General features: G+C 39.2%; 1 protein-coding gene and 1 long non-coding RNA gene across 6 annotated transcripts in view; one reads left to right on the top strand and one right to left on the bottom strand.

Annotated features, from left to right (window-relative positions):
- Nucleotides 1–6,449: 6,449 nt before the first annotated feature.
- Nucleotides 6,450–8,144, bottom strand: LOC309627252. The gene is made up of 2 exons (XR_014243629.1): nt 8,032–8,144; nt 6,450–7,408 (listed from the first exon to the last, which is right to left on the bottom strand). It is a non-coding gene; the product is annotated as an uncharacterized lncRNA (long non-coding RNA).
- The window catches only part of LRBA (LPS responsive beige-like anchor protein), a 735,668-nt gene continuing 723,302 nt past the window's right edge, over nt 7,755–20,120 (top strand). For 2 of the 5 annotated variants that reach the window (XM_082388950.1, XM_082388948.1), the window contains exons 1-2: nt 7,757–8,279; nt 8,628–9,062. In XM_082388950.1, coding sequence (XP_082245076.1) covers nt 8,847–9,062 — 216 coding nt within the window. In that variant the 5' untranslated portion in view covers nt 7,757–8,279; nt 8,628–8,846. Of the gene's footprint in view, nt 8,280–8,627; nt 9,063–20,120 lie in introns of all 5 variants that reach the window. The other 3 variants (XM_082388952.1, XM_082388949.1, XM_082388951.1) reach the window with 3 other exon arrangements.

Genomic DNA, 20,120 nt, shown 5'->3' with positions numbered 1-20,120 from the left:
TAATTTTTTGAGGAACCTCTCCATACTGTTTTCCAAGTGGTTGAATGAATTTACATTCCCACCAACAGTGTACAAGGGTTCCCTTTTCTCCACACCATTGCAACACTTGTTATCTATTGTCTTCTTGACGATAACCATTTTAAAAAGTGGGAGGTGATAGCTCAATGTGGTTTCCATTTGCATTTTCCTGAAGATTGACAGCTAAATAATATTTATAAACTTCTGAGCCCCTCACTAAAGATAGTGCAATGTCTACCTATGGGGAGATAAGACATTTTTCTTTATTTTCAGTTTCTCAACATTTTGAGGAAAAGGCCTAAAACTAAGCACCCTCCTACAATGAATATGTTAATCATCTCATTATTCCACACAATTGTGCACCTTTATAAATGCAAATTATTGTAAAGTAATATAAACACTGCATTCCACCAATACTATAAAATGGATGCTTCCACCCAAATATGTATTGGGGTTGAGTAGCTGCTAGTGATTTTCTTAAGAGGCTAATGAAATCCTATCACTTTATAGTTTGAAATCCCCTGAATGCAGCAAGTTGCCTTCAGGGTAGAATCCAATCCTTAGCCTGGTTTATTGTGGTCCCCTCTGCCTCCATAGCTTCATTTTTAGTCAACTTCCCATTAACAATCTGCCTGCTGTCCCACACTCATCATTTTCATGTAACAATTATAACTTAGGCATGGGGTCTTGGTTATGCTGACATAATTTTCATTCATAATAAAGCCAGGAATGGAGCATAATCTATTCATTTTCCCTTCTGCAGCCTATTGTGTAAGCACAGGTTCAACTCCATTTCCCTTTGTGCAGGATAATAAAAACTATAATGATTTTTTAAAACAATCACAATACTATTTAACTTCATGGGATGAGAGTTTCCCACACTTAGTTCTTCATATTTAAAGAGTATCTGTAAAGAGGGTGTGATCCAAATGGGGGTGGTAGGATGTGCTTTTCAATATATGTATTAACAGAACAAACTTTTTTACTGCTCTATAGCTCTATCCAGAAGAAAAATCTAATTATTTAAGAGTGACAGTTGGATTAAATTGTCCTCTAAGGTTAAAATGTCCAACCAGACTGGAGACTACTCTTTTTCTTTTTTTTTTTTAAATTGAAGTATAGTTGATTTACAATATTGTGTTAGTTTCAGGTGTACAGCAATGTGATTCAGTTATATATATATATGTATACTTTTTTTCCACTATAGGTTATTGCAAGATATTGAATATATTTCCCTGTGTTTTATAGGACCTTGTTGTTTATTTTATATAGAGTAGTGTGTATCTGTTAATTGCATACCCCTAATTTATCCCTCCCTTCCCCACCTTTCCCCTTCGGTAACCGTAAGTTTGTTTTCTATGTCTGTGAGTCTTTTTCTGTTTCGTAATAAGTTCATTTGTATTGTTTTTTAGATTACACATATAAGTGATATCATATAATATTTGTCTTTCTCTGTCTGACTTACTTTAGTCAGTATGGTAATCTCTTGGTTATCCATGTTGCTGCAAATTGCAATATTTCATTCTTTTTTATGGCTGGGTAATATTCTATTGTATATATATACCATATCATCTTTTTTTTCTCATAATTTACTTATTTTTGGCTGCGTTGGGTCTTCCTTGCTGCACGTGGGCTTTCTCTAGTTGTGGTGACCGGGGCTACTCATTGCGGTGGCTTCTCTTGTTGTGAAGCATGGGCTCTAGGTGCATGGGCTTCAGTAGTTGTGGCATGTGGGCTCAGTAGTTATGGCTTGTGGGCTCTAGAGTGCAGGCTCAGTAGTTGTGGCACGTGGGCTCAGGAATTGTGGCACACGTGCTTGCTTGCTCCGCGGCATGTGGGATCTTCCCAGACCAGGGCTTGAACCCGTGTCCCCTACATTGGCAGGCATATTCTTAACCACCGCGCCACCAGGGAAGTCCCCTAGGATACATTCTTAAGAGCGGAACAGCAGTATAGTGTTAAACTGCTTCTTAGTGATGTTATATGTTTGCAGTAAATATTAATGAGTGCACATTTCTCCTTTGCCAACACTGAATACTATAAATATTTGCAATGAGAGAGGTAAACCGTGTTATCTCAATACTATTTTAATTTACATTTCTTTGATTATTAGTAGAATTGAACATTTTATTCCTGTATTTTTAGTATAGGTAGTTTACCCATGGTGGCTGTAACATTTCTCAGCAGAGAAAATAATTTGGAGTGTCTGTAAGGAAATGCGTGATTTCTTTAATCAAATTAAACGCAAGTCTTCTCAGTTAATCTCCCTGGAAAATTTCTTGTGAACTTTATAACCCAAAATGTGATCACACAAAATTCCCCTTTCCCTTGTGCATCTCTGGAATGTACCACGGCTACCACCTTCTTTAACATACAGGCCCAAATATGGGGACTCTAAATTATAGCATAGCTGTGACCAGGCTGGAATATTTTTTAAAGTTTATACTCTGGATCAACAGAAGTAATATGGTTAGGGAGAGTAATCCAAAGCTAAATAATCTGTTTTACCTGATATTTTATTTTATTTTTAAAATATTTATTTATTTAGGCACATGAGATTTTCATTGCTGCATGCAGGATCTTTCATTGTGGCGAGCGGGCTTCTCTCTAGTTGTGGATCCAGAGCACATGGGCTCTGCAGTTGCGGCACATGGGCCTAGTTGCCCCGCGGCACGTGGGAATCTCAGTTCCCCGACCAGGGATCGAACCCGCGTCCTCTGCATTGGAAGGCAGATTCTTAACCACTGGACCACCAGGGAAGTGCCATACCTGATATTTTAGTTTTCTACCTATTGTTGTACAGCAAACAATCCCAAAATCCAGTGGCTTAAGTCAACAAGTATTTATAACCTCTTACAATTTCTATGTGGGTTAACTGGACCCAACAGTGCAATTCTATACCATGTGGCAGGGCTGCAGTCTTCTGAAGGCTCAACCCGGCTGGAATATCCATGATCGCTCGCTCTTGTAGCAGGCAGTTGGTGCTGCTTGTTGGCTGGGAACTCAGCTGGGGCTGTTGATTGAAGGCCTTGATTGTTCTCCACACAGCTTCTCCATGTGGCTTGGGTTCCAAGAAGGAATACTCTAAGCATGCTTCTACATGACAGAAGTCACCTTTCTCCTTTTGGAGTACTAGCAAGCAATTCAAAGTTCAAACCTCAGAGAATAAGGGCTGGAAAAAGTAATTTCCTCTCCCATCTGCTTGAAGTCAATCTCCTGGTGGTCTCATTTCCTATTTGAACCACCACTTGTAATCTTGGTGACTGAAATGGCAAACTACCACTTTCAGGGGAGACACTGGCCTCTCAGAGACCTCACCTAGACAAGCAATTCAGAGTTGAGCTGACGATGCCAACAGTCATTCTAGGGATATGCACTTATATAGGTTGCAAAGGGGTGGAGTGGGGTGGGATGGTGGTACACTTCATTGCAGTCTCATGACAATTACTATCTTACTATTGTAAGAGAACACTGCAAATGGGCTACGTATTTACACACTACTTAAGAACGAAATAGATGTGGGGAAAAAAAAACACAACAAATCAACCAATCTAGTATATGTCCATGTCAACTACGCTAAATACTTCATTAGTATTTTATGTCTTAAAACATATGTCTTGGCTAGCATACCTACTGAAAGTAGAGCTGCCCTTTTCAAAGTCTTTATTCCTTGTGTGACATACACAAGGGAAACAAGAATTTTAAAATGCCCCAAACAGGACTTCCCTGGTGGTCCAGTGAGTAAGACTCCATGCAGTGCAGGGGGCCTGGGTTTGATCCCTCGTAGGGAAACTAGATCCCGCGTGCATATCACAACTAAGAGTTTGCATGATGCAACTAAAGATCCCGTGTGCCGCAACTAAGACCCAGTGAAGCCAAAATAAATAAATAAATAAATAAATAAATAAATAAATATTTAAAAATGCCCCAAACGTAATTAACTTCATGTGGATCATTTTGAACTTCTAGATACTGAACAATTGTGTGAACTTTCAATCTTAAACATTTGAGTTTCCAACTATAAGGGTGGGCAATGTCTTTTCTTCTTAAATTGCAATTGTTCCCAGAGTCTAATGCCCAATAAAAGTGTCATTAATAAAGATTACTAACATTCGAAGTTTTACTTAACATTAGTTAAGATTTACTGAATAGTAAAAGCAATGTTTGCCTTTCTTGTGAGGAGGGTGCTGCAAGCCAAGGCCATGAATTTCCAGCCTATGATATAAACCACGCTGAATAAGAATTTGAAGACTTCTCCAAATTCTCTAGGTGCAGAGCAAATCATGTAGATGGTAACTTTTTCCTAAATTATCATTTAATCTACACCCTAGCAAAATACCAATAAATTAAAATTGGGTGGATTGGGTGTACTTTCTGGTAGAAACAAAGAAAAATTCCATCCTATCTTTGTTATCAAAATTTTCTTTTCTTTGCATATAGGTAAAGGCTTGCAGATCAATAATCATTTTGATTTCACCATGAAATTACATTCTCTTTGCTTGAGTTCCTTTGAGTTATGCACAAGGCTTCCTGTTCTGAATCCACTCTTTTCTTTTCCTCTCTATTATGATGTCAATGTATGCTGAAGGCAAGTAAAGTTATGAAAACCTTTAGTCCTTAATTCTGTCAAGGTGGTGATGTCAGAGAGAGATATAAATTAGATGGTGATGAAAAATTTTAAGTCTGGATTTATAAAAGGTAATTTTTACCCCCATTCCTTCTTTTTCCATTTTAAAACAAAATTTTTTTCATCTTTATTCTCCAAATTTAGGTGTACTTCCCCCTCAGAATTCCAATACATTTTTTTTCTTTGTTAATGAAGACTTGTGATGATCTGTTTTCCCTTTCATCTTAGAACATTTTGCTTTTATGTTTCTTTATGTGATGTATACAATTCATGTAATTGTTTTAGTTGGTGTTTCTGTTGATCTTAGACATGAGGAAGGTCCAAGTGACACAGTTGATGTCAGGGTATCCGGAAAGCTTGAATCCATCTATAAACTCTTCAGCACTCATAGGTCGGTTAGTGCCCTGCTGGTTTTGGAGACCCTGGATGGGGGGGGGTGGACAGCTGCGGCTCACCCTCGGGACACAGACACTGGTGGCAGCCATATTCGGGAACACTCTACTGCCCTTTTCCTTTTCTTCTTCTCTTTTGTGTAGCAGTTGAGTGTACGATACAGGGATACAAGTACGGCAGTCCTATAAAATCATATGCTGATAGTTCATATGAAGTCTTTTGACTAGAAAACTTCCATAATAGTACTAAAATGTAAACAAATTTTAACAAATGGTAAAACTGCTTTCCATATTATTATTACTTTATTTTTTATTTTTGCCCACGCCGCATGGCTTGTGGGACCTTAGTTCCCCAACCAGGAATTGAACCCGGGCCCCTGGCAGTGAAAGCACTGAGTCCTAACCACTGGACCGTCAGGGAATTCCCAGCTTTCCATATTAAAGTAGCCTTTTATACCAGGATCTTCCTCTCTCTAACTGGCAATAGTTGTATAGACTCAAGCAAGGGTTTTCAGGCCAGAAAAATTAAAGCAAGTAACTTTAGAGTTTTAACTCAATCCAAATAATATGTACTCAGTACCTATAATGTTCAAAGTATCGTGCCGTGAAGGAGCTTAATAGCTGATGAACAGTTTACCTGAAGCACTCCATGGCTGTATTCTTTACACCTAAACAATAATCCACAGCTATTATATTTTAAATGTGACTTGGCTAGAAGTGAAGTTTCCTTATGCTTCCTTCTGCAGTGAACCTCTGATTTTTGGCAACTATTTTACTGTAACCAGGGGCAAAGTAAAGCAGGAGGTTGGATAATTCTGAAAAATTGTAAAAAACAGTTAGATTATTGTCTTCCATCTCCTTTTGTTTCATCAGTAGAACAGCATTAACGGTGAGATGGCAAATCCATAACAGACATAAACCTTAGCCCTAGGTCATTTAGACTGAATAACTGTGACCACACTGTGTTTAGGGCATTTCACTAACATCATCTGCTTCTTCTCAATGGAGGACATTTATTGATTAACAAATACTCTACCAGCACTTATATGCCAGATATATTAACATACTCAAGGTTAGACTATTTGCCCAAATCTGAAGCAGCAAAATGCTATGAGAAGCCTTTCATTGTTTAATGCCTCCCTTCCTCCCTCCAGATGTGTTCACAGTGAAGTGAAAGTTGTCTCTCTCCTCCTGGCACACCCACTTCTCCTTATTCCCGACTTCTTCGTTTAATGATTTAAAATATAAACCTGACGTGTTTAAATTTTCAGGAATGGCAAGACGTTGATACTGCCTCTTACCCTGGCAATGCACAAGTCACCATTTCAGATCTTGAGAAAAATGTCTGCCTCATCTTTGTAATATTAAACCCACTTACAGAAAACAAATCTTAAACGTTTGCAACCATGAGATGTGGTACAGCTGAATTCATTTTAGTATTTTGAAAAGGTGTAAGCTTTCAAAACTTTTCTGAAGAAGACGCTCCTGTGCTTCTTGTCTTTTCTCATGCCACCCCCCCTCCTCCCAAATTTCCATTTGCTAGTTAAAATCCAGTTCATTTTCCAAGCCCATCTCAAATAACCCTTTCTCTAGAAAACTATTTCCTCCCTAAAACCAATATAATTTTTCTTCTGACTCTCCCACAGTACTTCCTAACTTTGACCCCACTTTTGCTTGACTTTTAAGTGCGAGTATTTTAACCATTATATATGTTTTAAGGCCTTACGGCTTCAAATAGTACCATAAGGGTGACAAGCCACTTTTCTCTATAATATTTGTTTTTCACTAATGCGTCAGGAAGAATACTGTTAACCGGGGGTGGGGGGGCGGGACGGGACACAGATTATGATGATCTGTGCTGGTTTCAATCCTAATATAATTGATCTCTTAAACTAATCTGAGAATGAGGCGAGCCTAACTTTCACACTGGAAAATCCCGAGAGGAAAAACACGCCTCCGAGATCTACAGGCAAAATGCACCCCGCCTCCACGTTGCTTGGAGCAGCTGTCTCAGGAGTCCTCCCTTCCTTAGAACGTGGGAGAGGTTTGGTGGGGCGGCAGCTGCAAGGAATCTTCCCCGTTCCTCGTCCACACGATCTCCCCGCCCCACACCCCGCTCCGAAAAGAAGGTGGCAGCTGTCAGGGAATCCCAGTGGAAATCTCTTTCCGAGTCTTCGCCGAGCGCGGCGGGCGGGCGGCAGCTGAAAGCTGTCAGGGGTGGGGACTCTTTGCTCCCTTAGGCAAAGACAGCAGCCCCGCTGGCTCTGGAGCTGCCACCTCCCTAGCTCGTAGCTGTCCCTCAGGTGTCCTTCTCCGAGTCCAAGAAGACACCTTGGCAACGTGGGGCGGGTTCCTTCCGCGCCAGGAGGCCCTACGGTAACTTAACAGAAGGAGCGTCAGAATCACCGCCTCGGCACTTGCCAAAGCACCTTCTCAGGTCGGGGAGTGGGAGGTGGGGGAAGAGTCGGCTTCTGAAAAGAAAGGTCTTTTCTGGCCGGGCCGGGGATACACCTGGTGCTACCTGCGTAGCGCGCCAGCCCTCATAGACTGTTCCACCAGCAAGCCCGCGCCCGGCGCCCCCGCCCTCTCCGGCCCCAGGGGCCGCCCGCGCTTCCCCACGCCACCGCGCGGTCGCCTCCGCCTTCGCGCCCGCCCGGCCGCTCGCTCCCGCTTGCTCGCGCTCGCGCTCGCGCACGCGCACGCCGCGCCCGGCCGCCCTCGGCGCTGTCATGGCGGCGGGGAGCAGCTTCAGTGGGCACGCGGACAGCCGCGCGAGCCGGGGAGGGGCAAGCTGTGGCAGTAGCATCCTCACCGCCCGCAGCAGCCTCAGCCGCGGCGTCCGCAGCGCCGGCAGCGGCTGATTTTGCAAAGGCTGAGCGCAGGGGTGGGGTGGGGTGCGGTGGGGCGGGCCAGGAAGCCATGGAGTTCTGTGCAGCCGCGGACTCCCGGGGAGCGGACTAGGGAAACTTGGAGGCTGCGATCAGGTGCACTGACCTCTCTCTCCTCCCTCCTCTCTTCGTCGTAGCCGCCGGGACTCCCCTCCCTTCTGGCCACTACACACACCACCCCTCCTCTGCCCGTCGAACCTCAGGTGCCCGAGAGGTGCTCCACTCCTCCCCCTGGGCCGAGCGTTGAGAATCATCACCGCCCCCTTCCCCCGCCCTTTCCTGCCCTGGATCTCAGCTGCCACCTCCGTCTCGCGGCTGCCTGGCGGGGGGCAAGGACGAGTCCGGAGTGTCTGGGTGAGGAGGAACTTTCTCCCTCTAGGGTAGCTTGGGGACCCCTGCTTTCCTCCGACCCCCCACCCCCCACCCCCTTTCCCAGCGACAGCTTCCTTTTCCGTGCACCTGTGAGGAGAGGTTGCCCTGCGCCTGGAACCTGCGAGAGTGTGGGGGAGGAGTGAACCTGTTCTCGGGCCTCTGGAACCCGCCTTCGCTCAGAACCCCGCTTCTCAAGGCGCGGGGAAGCGGGTGGCTGGTAGCGGGGTCCTTTGAGGAACTTATTTGACGGACACTAACTACTCCCTTCTCTCCCCGAAAAACCCTAAACCAAAACCTAGCTTATTTAACATTGATTTAATCTTCCAATAGGGTTTGGCGTTGTTGTCAGCCTCGGGGAGAGAGATTGGACAAATATTCTCCAAGAGGAGGAAGGCGACGCCGAGGACTTTCCACATCAACTGCTTTTGGGGTTTCTCCACAACTTGAAGAGTGACCCTTTCCGTTTTGCGTTGCGTCTGTGTGCTTATTACTAGCGCAGCGACTGCTGTCCCAGAGTGACTCCGAGTGGTCCTTTATCGTGAACTCGCAATGGCCAGTGAAGACAGTATTGCCCCTTCCCCGCCAACAGGTGATGACGGGGGAGGTGGAGGGAAAGGAGAAGAAACCCCTGCCGAAGGGGGTGCCTTGTCTCTGAAACCAGGGCTCCCTATCAGGGGCATCAGAATGAAATTTGCCGTGTTGACGGGGCTGGTTGAAGTTGGAGAAGTATCCAATAGGGATATTGTAGAAACTGTCTTTAACCTGGTAAGTAGATCTCTATTTTACGAGCATATCTTCTCCTCAGTGGGTTGGGGAACAAGACGTTAGCGCTGGAGCCATGTGCTTCACTCAGGCTGATGATAGAAACAAAATTCTGCTGACCTAAATGAAACAATTTCTTGTAAGGGGAATTAGGTAAACTTAGATGCTCCAGGTTTTGAGAAAGTGAACAGATCACTTTGGTCCTAAGGAAATAATTGTTGCTATGTAAGTATTATGGAGGATTCCAGTGGAGGAGTTTTATTCTATAAATTTTTTTCCCCCTTGGGATGTATATCTAAGTGTGCATTTCGGACATTTTAAGTAAGTTCTTTTGACCTTTTTTTGGACTTGAGAAATAATGTCCTACCTTCTCTTTCGAGTCTGCCTAAGTTATGTTTTGCCATAAATTTTGAACAGAAAATTCTTGTTCACAGGGCTGATGAAAGATTAATTTGTTGCAAAGTTAGCATTTATATTTAATTTTGACTAGTTTTATTTTTAGACATAATTAACAAAAGTCAAATTTTGGAGTGAATTTAGGGTTACATCTTGTGAATATTGAACGGCAATTTAAAAAGAGAATTGCAGCAGATATAGTATAATCTTTATTTCATTTGTGAATTCATGTCTATCAGCAAAGCATATTTTGTCATTGGAAGTTGCTGGTTATACTACTATGAGCTATGAATGTTATTTTTAAAAGGTGGATATGCGATACTTCCCTTTTTCTCTAGTCTTAGAAATGGTTATCATTTCTAATGGGGACTTTTTAGATTTCTTTATTCCGATCTCCGTTGCCCATCAACGTAAAATATAAAAAGTAAATTTGACCTTTAGATATTTCCCCTTCTTCCACCTATTCACCTGTGTTAGAAGATAATAGATGGGAACAACTATGAATGTGCAATAGTTGAATAACTGTTTATTACCTTTCCCCTTTGCCTCTATTTTTTCAAGGTTAGGCTTGTTTTATTCAGGGCAGTTAATTATTTCCTTAACTAGACCTTTATTAATGGACTGGTCACCTGTGGTACAACTTCTAGAATGAGAAAGTAGCTTGATGAAATTCACTTACCTATGGAATAAGAAAATTTTGAACAATTGGTATTTCTCTACCAGTTTGTTGTGTTGGGAGTTTATATACAAATACACACACGTATACATTTTTTAAAAATTATGTATATTATGGAAATGTTCAGGTGTACACAAAAATAGAGCAGTTTAATGAACTCTGGTGTCTATCATTCAGTTTCAACAGTTATAAACATTTTGGGGATCTTGCGTGTATGTGGACTTTCAAAGTTTGTGAATCTGAAGGAGGTAAATGGCAAATCTATGTATCCCTTTGTCTCCAAATAGACTTGAAAACTTTCCTTCTCAATTTTTTTCTTTTTCTTTTTTTAAACCTCATGTATCTTGGATGTTAAAGAGAAATCTGTGGTAGGGATATAGTCCATCATTAGTTGTTTGTGTGTGAAACACAGCATTCCTCTGACAGAAGGAGGATTCCAACTCCTCTGTTCTTTAGAATGTCTTCTGTGGAGGTGGATGACCGAACATGAGTCACTTGCATTTTATCATTAAGGAAAATCCAAATTCTGTAGTAATAGTTCGTTCATATGCTGCCTAGAATTGTACACCTGGTAGAGATTTTAAGGTGACTGGTTAAGTCTTTCATAGCTACATGTTTGCAGGTCAGTAGGTGTCTGGGTAGAAGGAGAGGGAAAATCTGTTCAATTACACTTCCTCTTCACCATTGTTCTCCTTTCATGTAGGGCAGAGAAAGTTGCTGAGAGGATTAGATTAGTTCTTTTCCTTCCCTTCTCCCTTACAAAACTTTTCATGCTCCTACAGATATCAAGGATCTTGGCCAGTCTTTCGAAAATCTTGGGAACTGAAAATCTTGGGAATCTGGTAAACTAGACCATTTCAGTGTTAGTACTGCTGCACTTAAATATTTTCTAATCGATAGTTTTCAGCCTTAGTCTCAATTCTACTCAAAGAAAGAAGTTACATTAACTAATAATAAGTGTGATTTAAAAAAAGTTACAATTTACTATGTGCTAGGCAATGGGCCAGGCGCTTTACATATGTTTTTAAATTTTTCCCTCATTAAGTGTTTAATACATAGAGCTCATTATATAGTTAAGGAAACTGAGAGCCTGAAAGGTGAAGCAGATTGGTGATTCTTAGAATGACAACCCTTCTAGGAATACATCTGTCTCTTGAGTTGATGTAGAGTTGTTTGCTTCCCTAAGCAGATATTTATAGCTTAGGCATAGCTTTCCCCAATGTAAGGGCAGAAAAATCATTGGTCCTGCTAAATATGAATGCTGAAACCTTGTTCAGTTTTCATATCTTCTTATTGACCATTCAAATAGCTTTCAAAAAAAAGACTTTAGAAGTAAAAAAAAAATTTTTTTCAGGTTATTCAGTCAGTTTTTTCACTCAGAATGTAGATGCAGAAAGTTGATTATTAAGTTTTTTTACAGTCAGTATATTGGATTAAAATGTCTAAAATTGTGAAAAATAGGATATAGACAAAAGAATGTGTGACATGTATAAGTAATGAAGTATTATAATATGAGCCCTGTGAAACTTCATTTAACTTAAAGAACCAGCATATTACCAGTATCACTGAATCCTCATGCATGCTCCTCCTTTATCCTTTCTTCATTGGATTTTTCATTAGTAGGTTTATTATATTATATATTATACTATATTTATTATATATATATATATGCAGCTATCATAACTTTTTCCTACTTTTCAGGCATTTTATTAAAATAGATTGTATGCTACCGATTCTCTCTTATTGATTATATATTAGTTACTTTAAACCATAAAGTTTGTACTGTTAAAATTAAACAACCTCCCCTCCCTGAGAGCTGCCCAAATATTAAGAGGTAGTAGAGCCATAAAACTTCAGAAGTCTTTCTTTACAAAGTGCTGCCTCCAACTTTGCTAATGTAGCTTGACCTTACACTGTTATAAATTTCTTTTTTTTTTTTAAGATTTATTATTTTATTATTTTATTTTTGCCTGCGTTAGGGCTTAGTTATGGCACGCGGGATCTTCCCTGAGGCATGTGGGATCTTTTGCTCTGGCATGCGGGCTCTTCGTTGTGGTGCGCAGGCTTCTCTCTAGATGTGTTGTGTGGGTTTTCTGTTCTCTAGTTGTGATGCGCAGAGTCCAGGGTGCATGAGCTCTGCAGTCGTGGCGCACGGGTTCCAGAGCACGTGGGCTCTGTAGCTTGCAGCACATGGGCTCTAGTTGAGGGGCACGAGCTCAGTAGTTGTGGCGGGCAGGCTTAGTTGCCCCGCGGCATGTGGGATCTTAGTTCCCTGACCAGGGATCGAACCCCCGTCCCCTGCATTGTAAGGCGGATTCTTTACCATTGGACCACCAGGGAAGTCCCTGTTATAAATTTCTTTGGAATTTACCACCCTTCTTGTAATTTCTTTTGCAAATCTGTTTTATAGGTAAGTTTTGATTAATAGTACACCTGTGTATTCAAGTGTTTCAAACTTCTGGTCAACTTTTACATTTTTCTTGTTGCAATTTAAAACCATTTTTATTTTGTCTCCATCTGTATGCTAAAGTAATTTGTCAACTTTTGGACCCAAATAATTATATTGGCATGTTTTCAGGAACTCACTGCTGAGTTTAAGGCTTCCACCAGGTATTTATAGGTGTTCAATGCTATTTAATTCAAGAATAGTGTTTCCCGTGGGCTGGTGACAGATACATGTTTTCATGAAATTTTTTTCTTTAAAAAGTAACTGTACCATTTTAATTAAACTGTTAAAGCTTAGGGAGAAAAAAAAAAAAAAAAAAAAAAAAGCTTAGGGAGTTCCCTGGCGGTCCGGTGGTTAGGACTCAGCGCTTTCACTGCCATGGTCGGGGTTCAAACCCTGGTCAGGGAATTAAGATCCCACAAGCCACACAGTGTGGCCAAAAAAAAAAAGAGTTAAAGATTAGAAGATGGAATATAATTTTTCATTACTCATTATGTGGCATTGATACAGGTTCTGCGAGATATTAATGGTGCAAACTCTTAACACCTATAGAAGCTGAGCAGATCATACAGAGGTTCCGTTTGTATTGACTGTGCAGAGAGTATGCTTGTGGGGCATCTACTGTTCCATTTTAGCTGATTGTTGTCCTGCGGTAACATGGGCCCAGTGATGTGTGAACCTTTTGATTTTTTGGGAAGAATTGCAAATCTAGATTTAAAAAAAATAACATTTAAAATGTCAAATTAAAATATTAAAAAATACTGTGTGGGACATAAAATTGCAGGCAGTTTCTTTTCAAGCTTTTATATGAACATTTATTAGAAAGGTAATCATTCATCATGTTTCTATTTTGATGTGTGTATCTAGAATTATTTCCTCCTTAATACCTGACATCATAATTTAAAGGTTAAGAGTAATCTATTCTAGAAACATGCTTGTTCATGGGCTTCTCCTCCATATCAGTTTGTATTGATACTTCATGTTATAATAGAAAACTCAAACTGGTTTAAACACAATAAAAAGGATTTATAGGCTCATTTATCAGGAAGTCCAAAGGTAGGGCAAGATTTACAGGAACTAATATTAAAGACCAGTTTCTTTCTGTTGCTCTTTGCCTTTCTGTAATGTCAGCTTTAGTCCATTGCTGTTCCTCTCATGGTAATAGGATGGCTGCCAGTGGTACTTGGGGCCATATGTATTCTTGTTCAGATCTCTTGGGAGAGAGCCTCTCTGTCCTAACATTCTAAACAAGAGTCCTGATTGGACTGCTGAAGCAATGATTGTGGCCATTGAAATATGCTGATTGGCTTAAGCAAACCAGGGCCAACTGCTGTACCTAAGAATGGGGTCAATTTCCTCTAAAGTACTTGGGCTGCATGGGGAGGGATGGATACACAAAGATCTGGGTAAGAAATTCACAGAGTGAATGGATGCTGGATAGGCAACCAATGATGTCCACTACTCTCCTTTTCAAATGCATAATAATATAATAGTAATGTTAAAGATATTTGTGTAAAGAGAAAAAAAAAATCACTCTCTTAACCCCCTGTCGCGATCTTGAGCAAGTTTTTAAAAAAATTCTTTTATTTATTTATTTTAAAAAATATTTATTTTATTATTTATTTGGCTGCATTGGGTCTTAGTTGCAGTATGTTCATTGCAGCATGTGGGATCTTTCGTTGTGGTGTGTGGGCTCTTCGTTGCGACGCGCAGGTTTCTCTCTAGTTGTGGCGCATGGGCAGTAGTTGCGGTGCGTGGGGCTCTCTAGTTGTGGCACGTGGACTCTAGAGCACGCAGGCTTAGTTGCCCTGCGGCATGTGGGATCTTAGTTCCCCAATCAGGGATCAAACCCGTGTCCCCTGCGTTGGAAGGCGGATTCTTAACCACTGGACCACCAGGGGAGTCCTTGAACAAGTTTTTTTAACTTTTTTGTGCCTTGGTTTCCCCAGTTCTACAGTGGGGAAACTATATTGTAGAAAGGATTAAATGAGTAAATACTTGTAAAGCACTTAAAATAATGTGTGGCACATTAAATGCAATTATAACTATTTGCTATTATTGTAGTATTTGCAATTTTAGATAGTTACAATCATCATATTCCAACCTTATAATTTTTTTGTTTCTATGTAGTCATTATTAGCCTATTGGCTCTGCAATATACTACTTCATTCTTATTTTGGGGTTTATTTAATAACCATTGTCACTCTTAGAGGTGACTTGATTTTAAACATCTTTATTGAGGTGTAATTTACATACCATAAAAGTCACTTGTTTTAAGTATGTAATTCAGTGATTTTTAGTAAGTTTCCAGAGTTGTGCAAGCATTACCACAACCTAATTTTAGAACATTTACATCCTGTGTTCGAGACATTTTATAGTTTTAGCTCTTACATTTAGGCCTATGATCTATTTTGAGTTAATTTTTGTATGATGTGAAAGAAGGGTAAGATAAGGGTCTAAATTCATCTTTTTGTCTCACTGCCATTTGTTGAAAGGCTGTTCTTTCCCATTAAATTGCCTTGGCATCTTTGTCAAAAATCAGTTGACCATAACTGTAAGGATTTATCTGAACTCTTAATTTTGATCCATATGTCAGTTCTTACATTAGTACCAAACTGTCTTGATTACTGTAGCTTTGTAGTAAGTTTTGAAATAGGGATGTATATCCTCTTTGTTTTTCTTTTTCGAGATTGTTGGCTATTCTAGGTCCTTTGTATTTCCATACGAATTGTAGGATGAACTCGTCAATTTCTGTTAAAAAAAATGGAATGTATTTCCATTTATTTAGATCTTCTTTCCTTTCTTTCATCAATGTTTTGTGCTTTTCAGTGTATGAGAAGATGAGTAACTTTTGAGTAAACGGTTTTTTTTTTGTTTTGTTTTAGTGCTGCTATTAAAATGCTTCTGTAGGCATCTTTGTGCATTGAAATTTCCAGAAGAGGAATAAATGGTTTCAAGTATATGAACATTTATATAGCTCATGGGTAGATATTGTTAGCTTATTTATTAATGTTGAAAATTAAAAGATATTTGGGTGAGTTGGTATATTTTAATAACTTATAGTTTCTTAGAAGTGATAGAATTGATAACTTAGGCCCCTGCAGGTATGCAGTCTTGTTTCTATTTTGAATATGTCCATTTTGAACTGGGAAATCATTTGGGAACTGAAAATTCAGAATTTTTTTTTTGTTGTTGTTCCCTTTCATAGAAAGGGAAACTGAGTAAGCTTTTTGTTTCTCATACCTTTTGTTTCTCATACTGACCTAGCTGAACTAATGAAATATATTTAATTTTTATATTATAAATTATCTCTTTTCATATGTAGATTCTTTAAAATATTTGTAATAGTTTTGTATGTTTGCAAGACAAATGTCCAGAATACATTTGGTTTTATAGTACTTACTTAGATAACAATAAATTGTTCTGTTTACCTTTGTACCTCCAGAACTTTTCACAGTGTTTCTTGGTACTTTAAAAGTGTTCGTTAAATTAAATGGAAATGCCTTAATCTCCTCATTAAATAAATTACATTCATTAGGAAGTCTAGTATCTATTATTCTTTTCTGCAAAAGGTATGTTGTTAAAACCTTAATACATATTTCTTTTATTATTTTCTGACTATTTCTTATGAAGATACTTGTCAGGCAGCTTGCATTTTTCATTATATAATTTTGAGTTACTTCAATATCTGTTTTACCCCTAAGAAGAGCAATTTCATTATTTTCAAAGTAGTCTCTTATAATGTGCTCTTAAAATAGTTTTTTCCTTTTACTCTAGTATTTCATATGCTCTCATCTAATGGAGTATATACTCAGAAACCTACCTCTGAGTATATTTCCAGTGAGTCTTTGGCTTAAAAGCCGTTGGGACAACATAAGAAGTAAAAAACAAAATAAAAGGAAATGGTACAAAGGAAAACACTGTTGAGAGTACACAAACTCTTTTTAATTGATTAAACTAATTTCATAAAACACTCTGAGTTTTAGATTTTAAAACTTTTTTGATGTGTGTGTATCCGTTTTGATTCCTCAAAGATATAATTGGATTTGTCCCAGAATAATACATGTGATTGAAATGTGCTTTGTAGAGTAGAGAATTTCTTGTTGCTGGAGATTGTAGAAGTTTGCATATTGGGGATATTACAGAGTGGATTCTTGCTTTGGGTAGGAAATTAGACACCACATGACTTCTAAAGTTATGTAACTATCTGATGTTCATGCTCTGTGTTCTGCTGTCTGTTACACCTGGGGTTTTGCATTTACTTAGACTTCTCTTGACCAGACTAATTTAGTAATTTATGTTCTATAAAAATTACAGTTTTAGAGAGAGGTGAGGGGCTGGATTTTCTCTATAGATTCTTACAGAAAGATGAAAAACTGATGAGGTCTCAATTAACTACGTGTTTTTTTTTAAAATTTTTATTTATTATTTATTTATTATTTATTTTCGGCTGTGTTGGGTCTTCATTTCTGTGCGAGAGCTTTCTCTAGTTGCGGTGAGCGGGGGCCACTCTTCATCGCAATGCGCGGGCCTCTCACTGTCGCGGCCTCTCTTGTTGCGGACCACAGGCTCCAGACGCGCAGGCTCAGTAGTTGTGGCTCACGGGCCTAGTTGCTCCGCGGCATGTGGGATCTTCCCAGACCAGGGCTCAAACCCGTGTCCCCTGCATTGGCAGGCAGATTCTCAGCCACTGCGCCACCAGGGAAGCCCATTAACTACGTTTTGTTAGAGGTAAATCTATTCCTTGAGAACTGAAAAAAAATTTCACCTTGCCTAATAGGATCTTTGTTCATGAATAATGACTTAAGTGGTGTGGTATTTTTATTTATAAACTATAGTAAATCTTTTAAAGCTATGGCCTCTGATGAGTTATGTAGATTTTGTTGTTTCTAGTGAAAATACTTTTCTCATAAAGTAATATAAATATATTATCTTAAATTCTATATATAGTACCTAATTGAATCCAGTCTTCATCATCTTTGGACTTCAGTATCTTTTTTTTAATGTAAATTTATTTATTCATTTATTTATTTTTGGCTGTGTTGGGTCCTTGTTGCTGCGCACGGGCTTTCTCTAGTTATGGGGTGAGTGGGGGCTTCTCATTGTGGTGGCTTCTCTTGTTGCAGAGCAGGGCTCTAGGCATGCGGGCTTCAGTAGTTGTGGCACGCGGGCTCAGTAGTTGTGGCTCGCAGGCTATAGAGTGCAGGCTCAGTAGTTGTGGTGCATGGGCTTAGTTGCTCTGCAGCATGTGGGATCCTCCCGGGCCAGGGCTCAAACCCATGTCCCCTGCATTGGCAGGCGGATTCTTAACCACTGCGCCACCAGGGAAGTCCCTGGGCTTCCATATCTTGAATAAAAATAATCATTATATCTCAGAGTTTATGAACACACACACACATATAAAACTTTTTACACAGAGTATTTTTTTGAAAGTGTGGATTTGCTGTTAATACATGAAACTTAAAAAGTCAATCCTGATAGTAATATGGTAATTAATCAGTTTAAATGGGATATCAACAAATCTTTTCTAGAAACAGAGTAAGTACCAATGAGGCTCATTGGTATCTAAAATGGAGAAAATATTAATTATTAAAGAAAATTATATAAAGATATTATAAAATTATTATTAACAGTATCACCAGCTTGTTTTCTTAGATAATACTACTGTGAAATTAATAAGTATCAAGCAGACACAAAATCCAAAGCATTTCAGAATAATTTTCCTTACTGTAGGTGACTTTCTTGTCAGTGCATGGGTGAGACAATGCCTGTGGCCAGAAGTGTGAGTGGGTTATTTTGTTAGTTTACTAAAACATTTGGTGGGCTTATGGTTCTTAATCTGTTTTCAAACTTTTTGGGGGGTAAGTTTTAATTTTCAGTGATGGTGAGATGATCTATGGCTCTTGAGGTTGGGGGAAAATATATTGATAATTGGTGTGCTTTTGAGATGAAGTTAATTCATTATTTTGGGTTACAGTAGGTAATAGCAATAGCTAAGATTTATTGAATGTGCCAGGTTCCGTTTTAAATGTGTATTAACTGCATTTACTTTTTACAGTTCTCACAATCAGGTGTAGGTCTTTCTGCCAAAATGTCTTGTGTTCTACAACAGTGGACTAAAAATAACAGGGCTTACGGGGGTAAAAATAGGAATGAGGTGCCCCATTCAAAACCTCTGGAATTTTGTAATGAGAATGTTAACAAAAGCAGTAACCTTAATGAAAATACTAGCAAGGTTAAGTCTCTACTGATATTTTCACCTTAGCATCACAGTCACTTTTGTGGTAGTAAACCTGGAACCTGTGCTTCCTTCTTTGAGATGTAGATCCGGTTTTTTTTTTTTAGCTTCTGATGCTTTCTTCATTAATTCATTGTTTTAAATCAGGGGGAAATGTCTTTGCATTTCTTCATCTTTACTTGTAGATTGTCAGATACTTAATGTTGTGGGAAAAGCGTAATACAGTTGACACTTCAACAACATGCGTTTGAACTGGGTGGATCCACTTATATGTGGATTTTTTTCAATAATAAGTACTACAGTACTCCACGATTCATGTTGGTTGAATCCAAGGATGCAGAGGAATCTCATATATGGAGGGCCGACTATAAGTTAGTTATATGTGGTTTTTGGATTGCAGGGAGGGTTGGCCCCCCTAATCTCCACATTGTTCAAGGGCCAGCTGTAGTTCTTGCAATCATTAAACCAAGCACTATTTGCATTAAAGGAAAGCAGTTCTGTAAATTTTCATGTTTTTTTCAGATCTTAATGTATTGTGAAGAATTTCCCTTTAATTCTTTTGGAAGAAACTACATACGAACCAACATCACTTCCACACTATACCTGCATTATTCTGCTCTTTAACAATCTTGTAGGAGGTGATTCAAGGCAAAGATATAAGTTATAGCAGACTGGACTGTGCTATTGTAATATTCACTTTATAAATGATGAAACTGAGAGAGAGGCTAAGTAACTTGCTCACGTCACTGAGCAAGTAATGTTGCTGAGATTCAAACTCAGGGAATATACAACCTGAGCTCTTGAACACTAAGCCATATATAGAACCTTAAACTGGAAATAGTGGCTTAAGGCATCTTTCAATCATGTAATTGATCAGTGTCTGGAAAAGTGTCTAGATTGTTTAAAACTTGCCTAACATAGTCAAGATTTGGCTTGAGGCAGGTAGGGTTAATTTGTTTGTTTTCCCCTTTAAATAACTTAAAATGTGTAATAGGAAAAGGGAGTTTTTAAGGAATGTGATATTCAAATTGGATGGAATTAATGACATAGTTAATCATTTTGAAAGGTGCTGGAGTTTGCTTTTTTACTCTCACAGTCAAGATTTAGTTGGCTTATTTAGTTTGCAAGATCGAAATGACCTTGTATATTGATCCTATAAAAAAGTGAAATTTTAATCACCTTTTTTTGTCATTTATATATTGACCACATCGAGCACTAAATAGGAAAAGATGATGCTTTTATTAATCAGTTACAGAAGAGAATACCAGGTGTTGTCTTTCATATTTGTCAAGATGTATTAGTGGG

The sequence above is a fragment of the Balaenoptera borealis genome (genome assembly GCF_965194805.1).
Source record: "Balaenoptera borealis genome assembly, chromosome: 4".
Classification (NCBI taxonomy): domain Eukaryota; kingdom Metazoa; phylum Chordata; class Mammalia; order Artiodactyla; family Balaenopteridae; genus Balaenoptera; species Balaenoptera borealis.
This window is presented reverse-complemented; position numbering and strand designations above follow the sequence as displayed.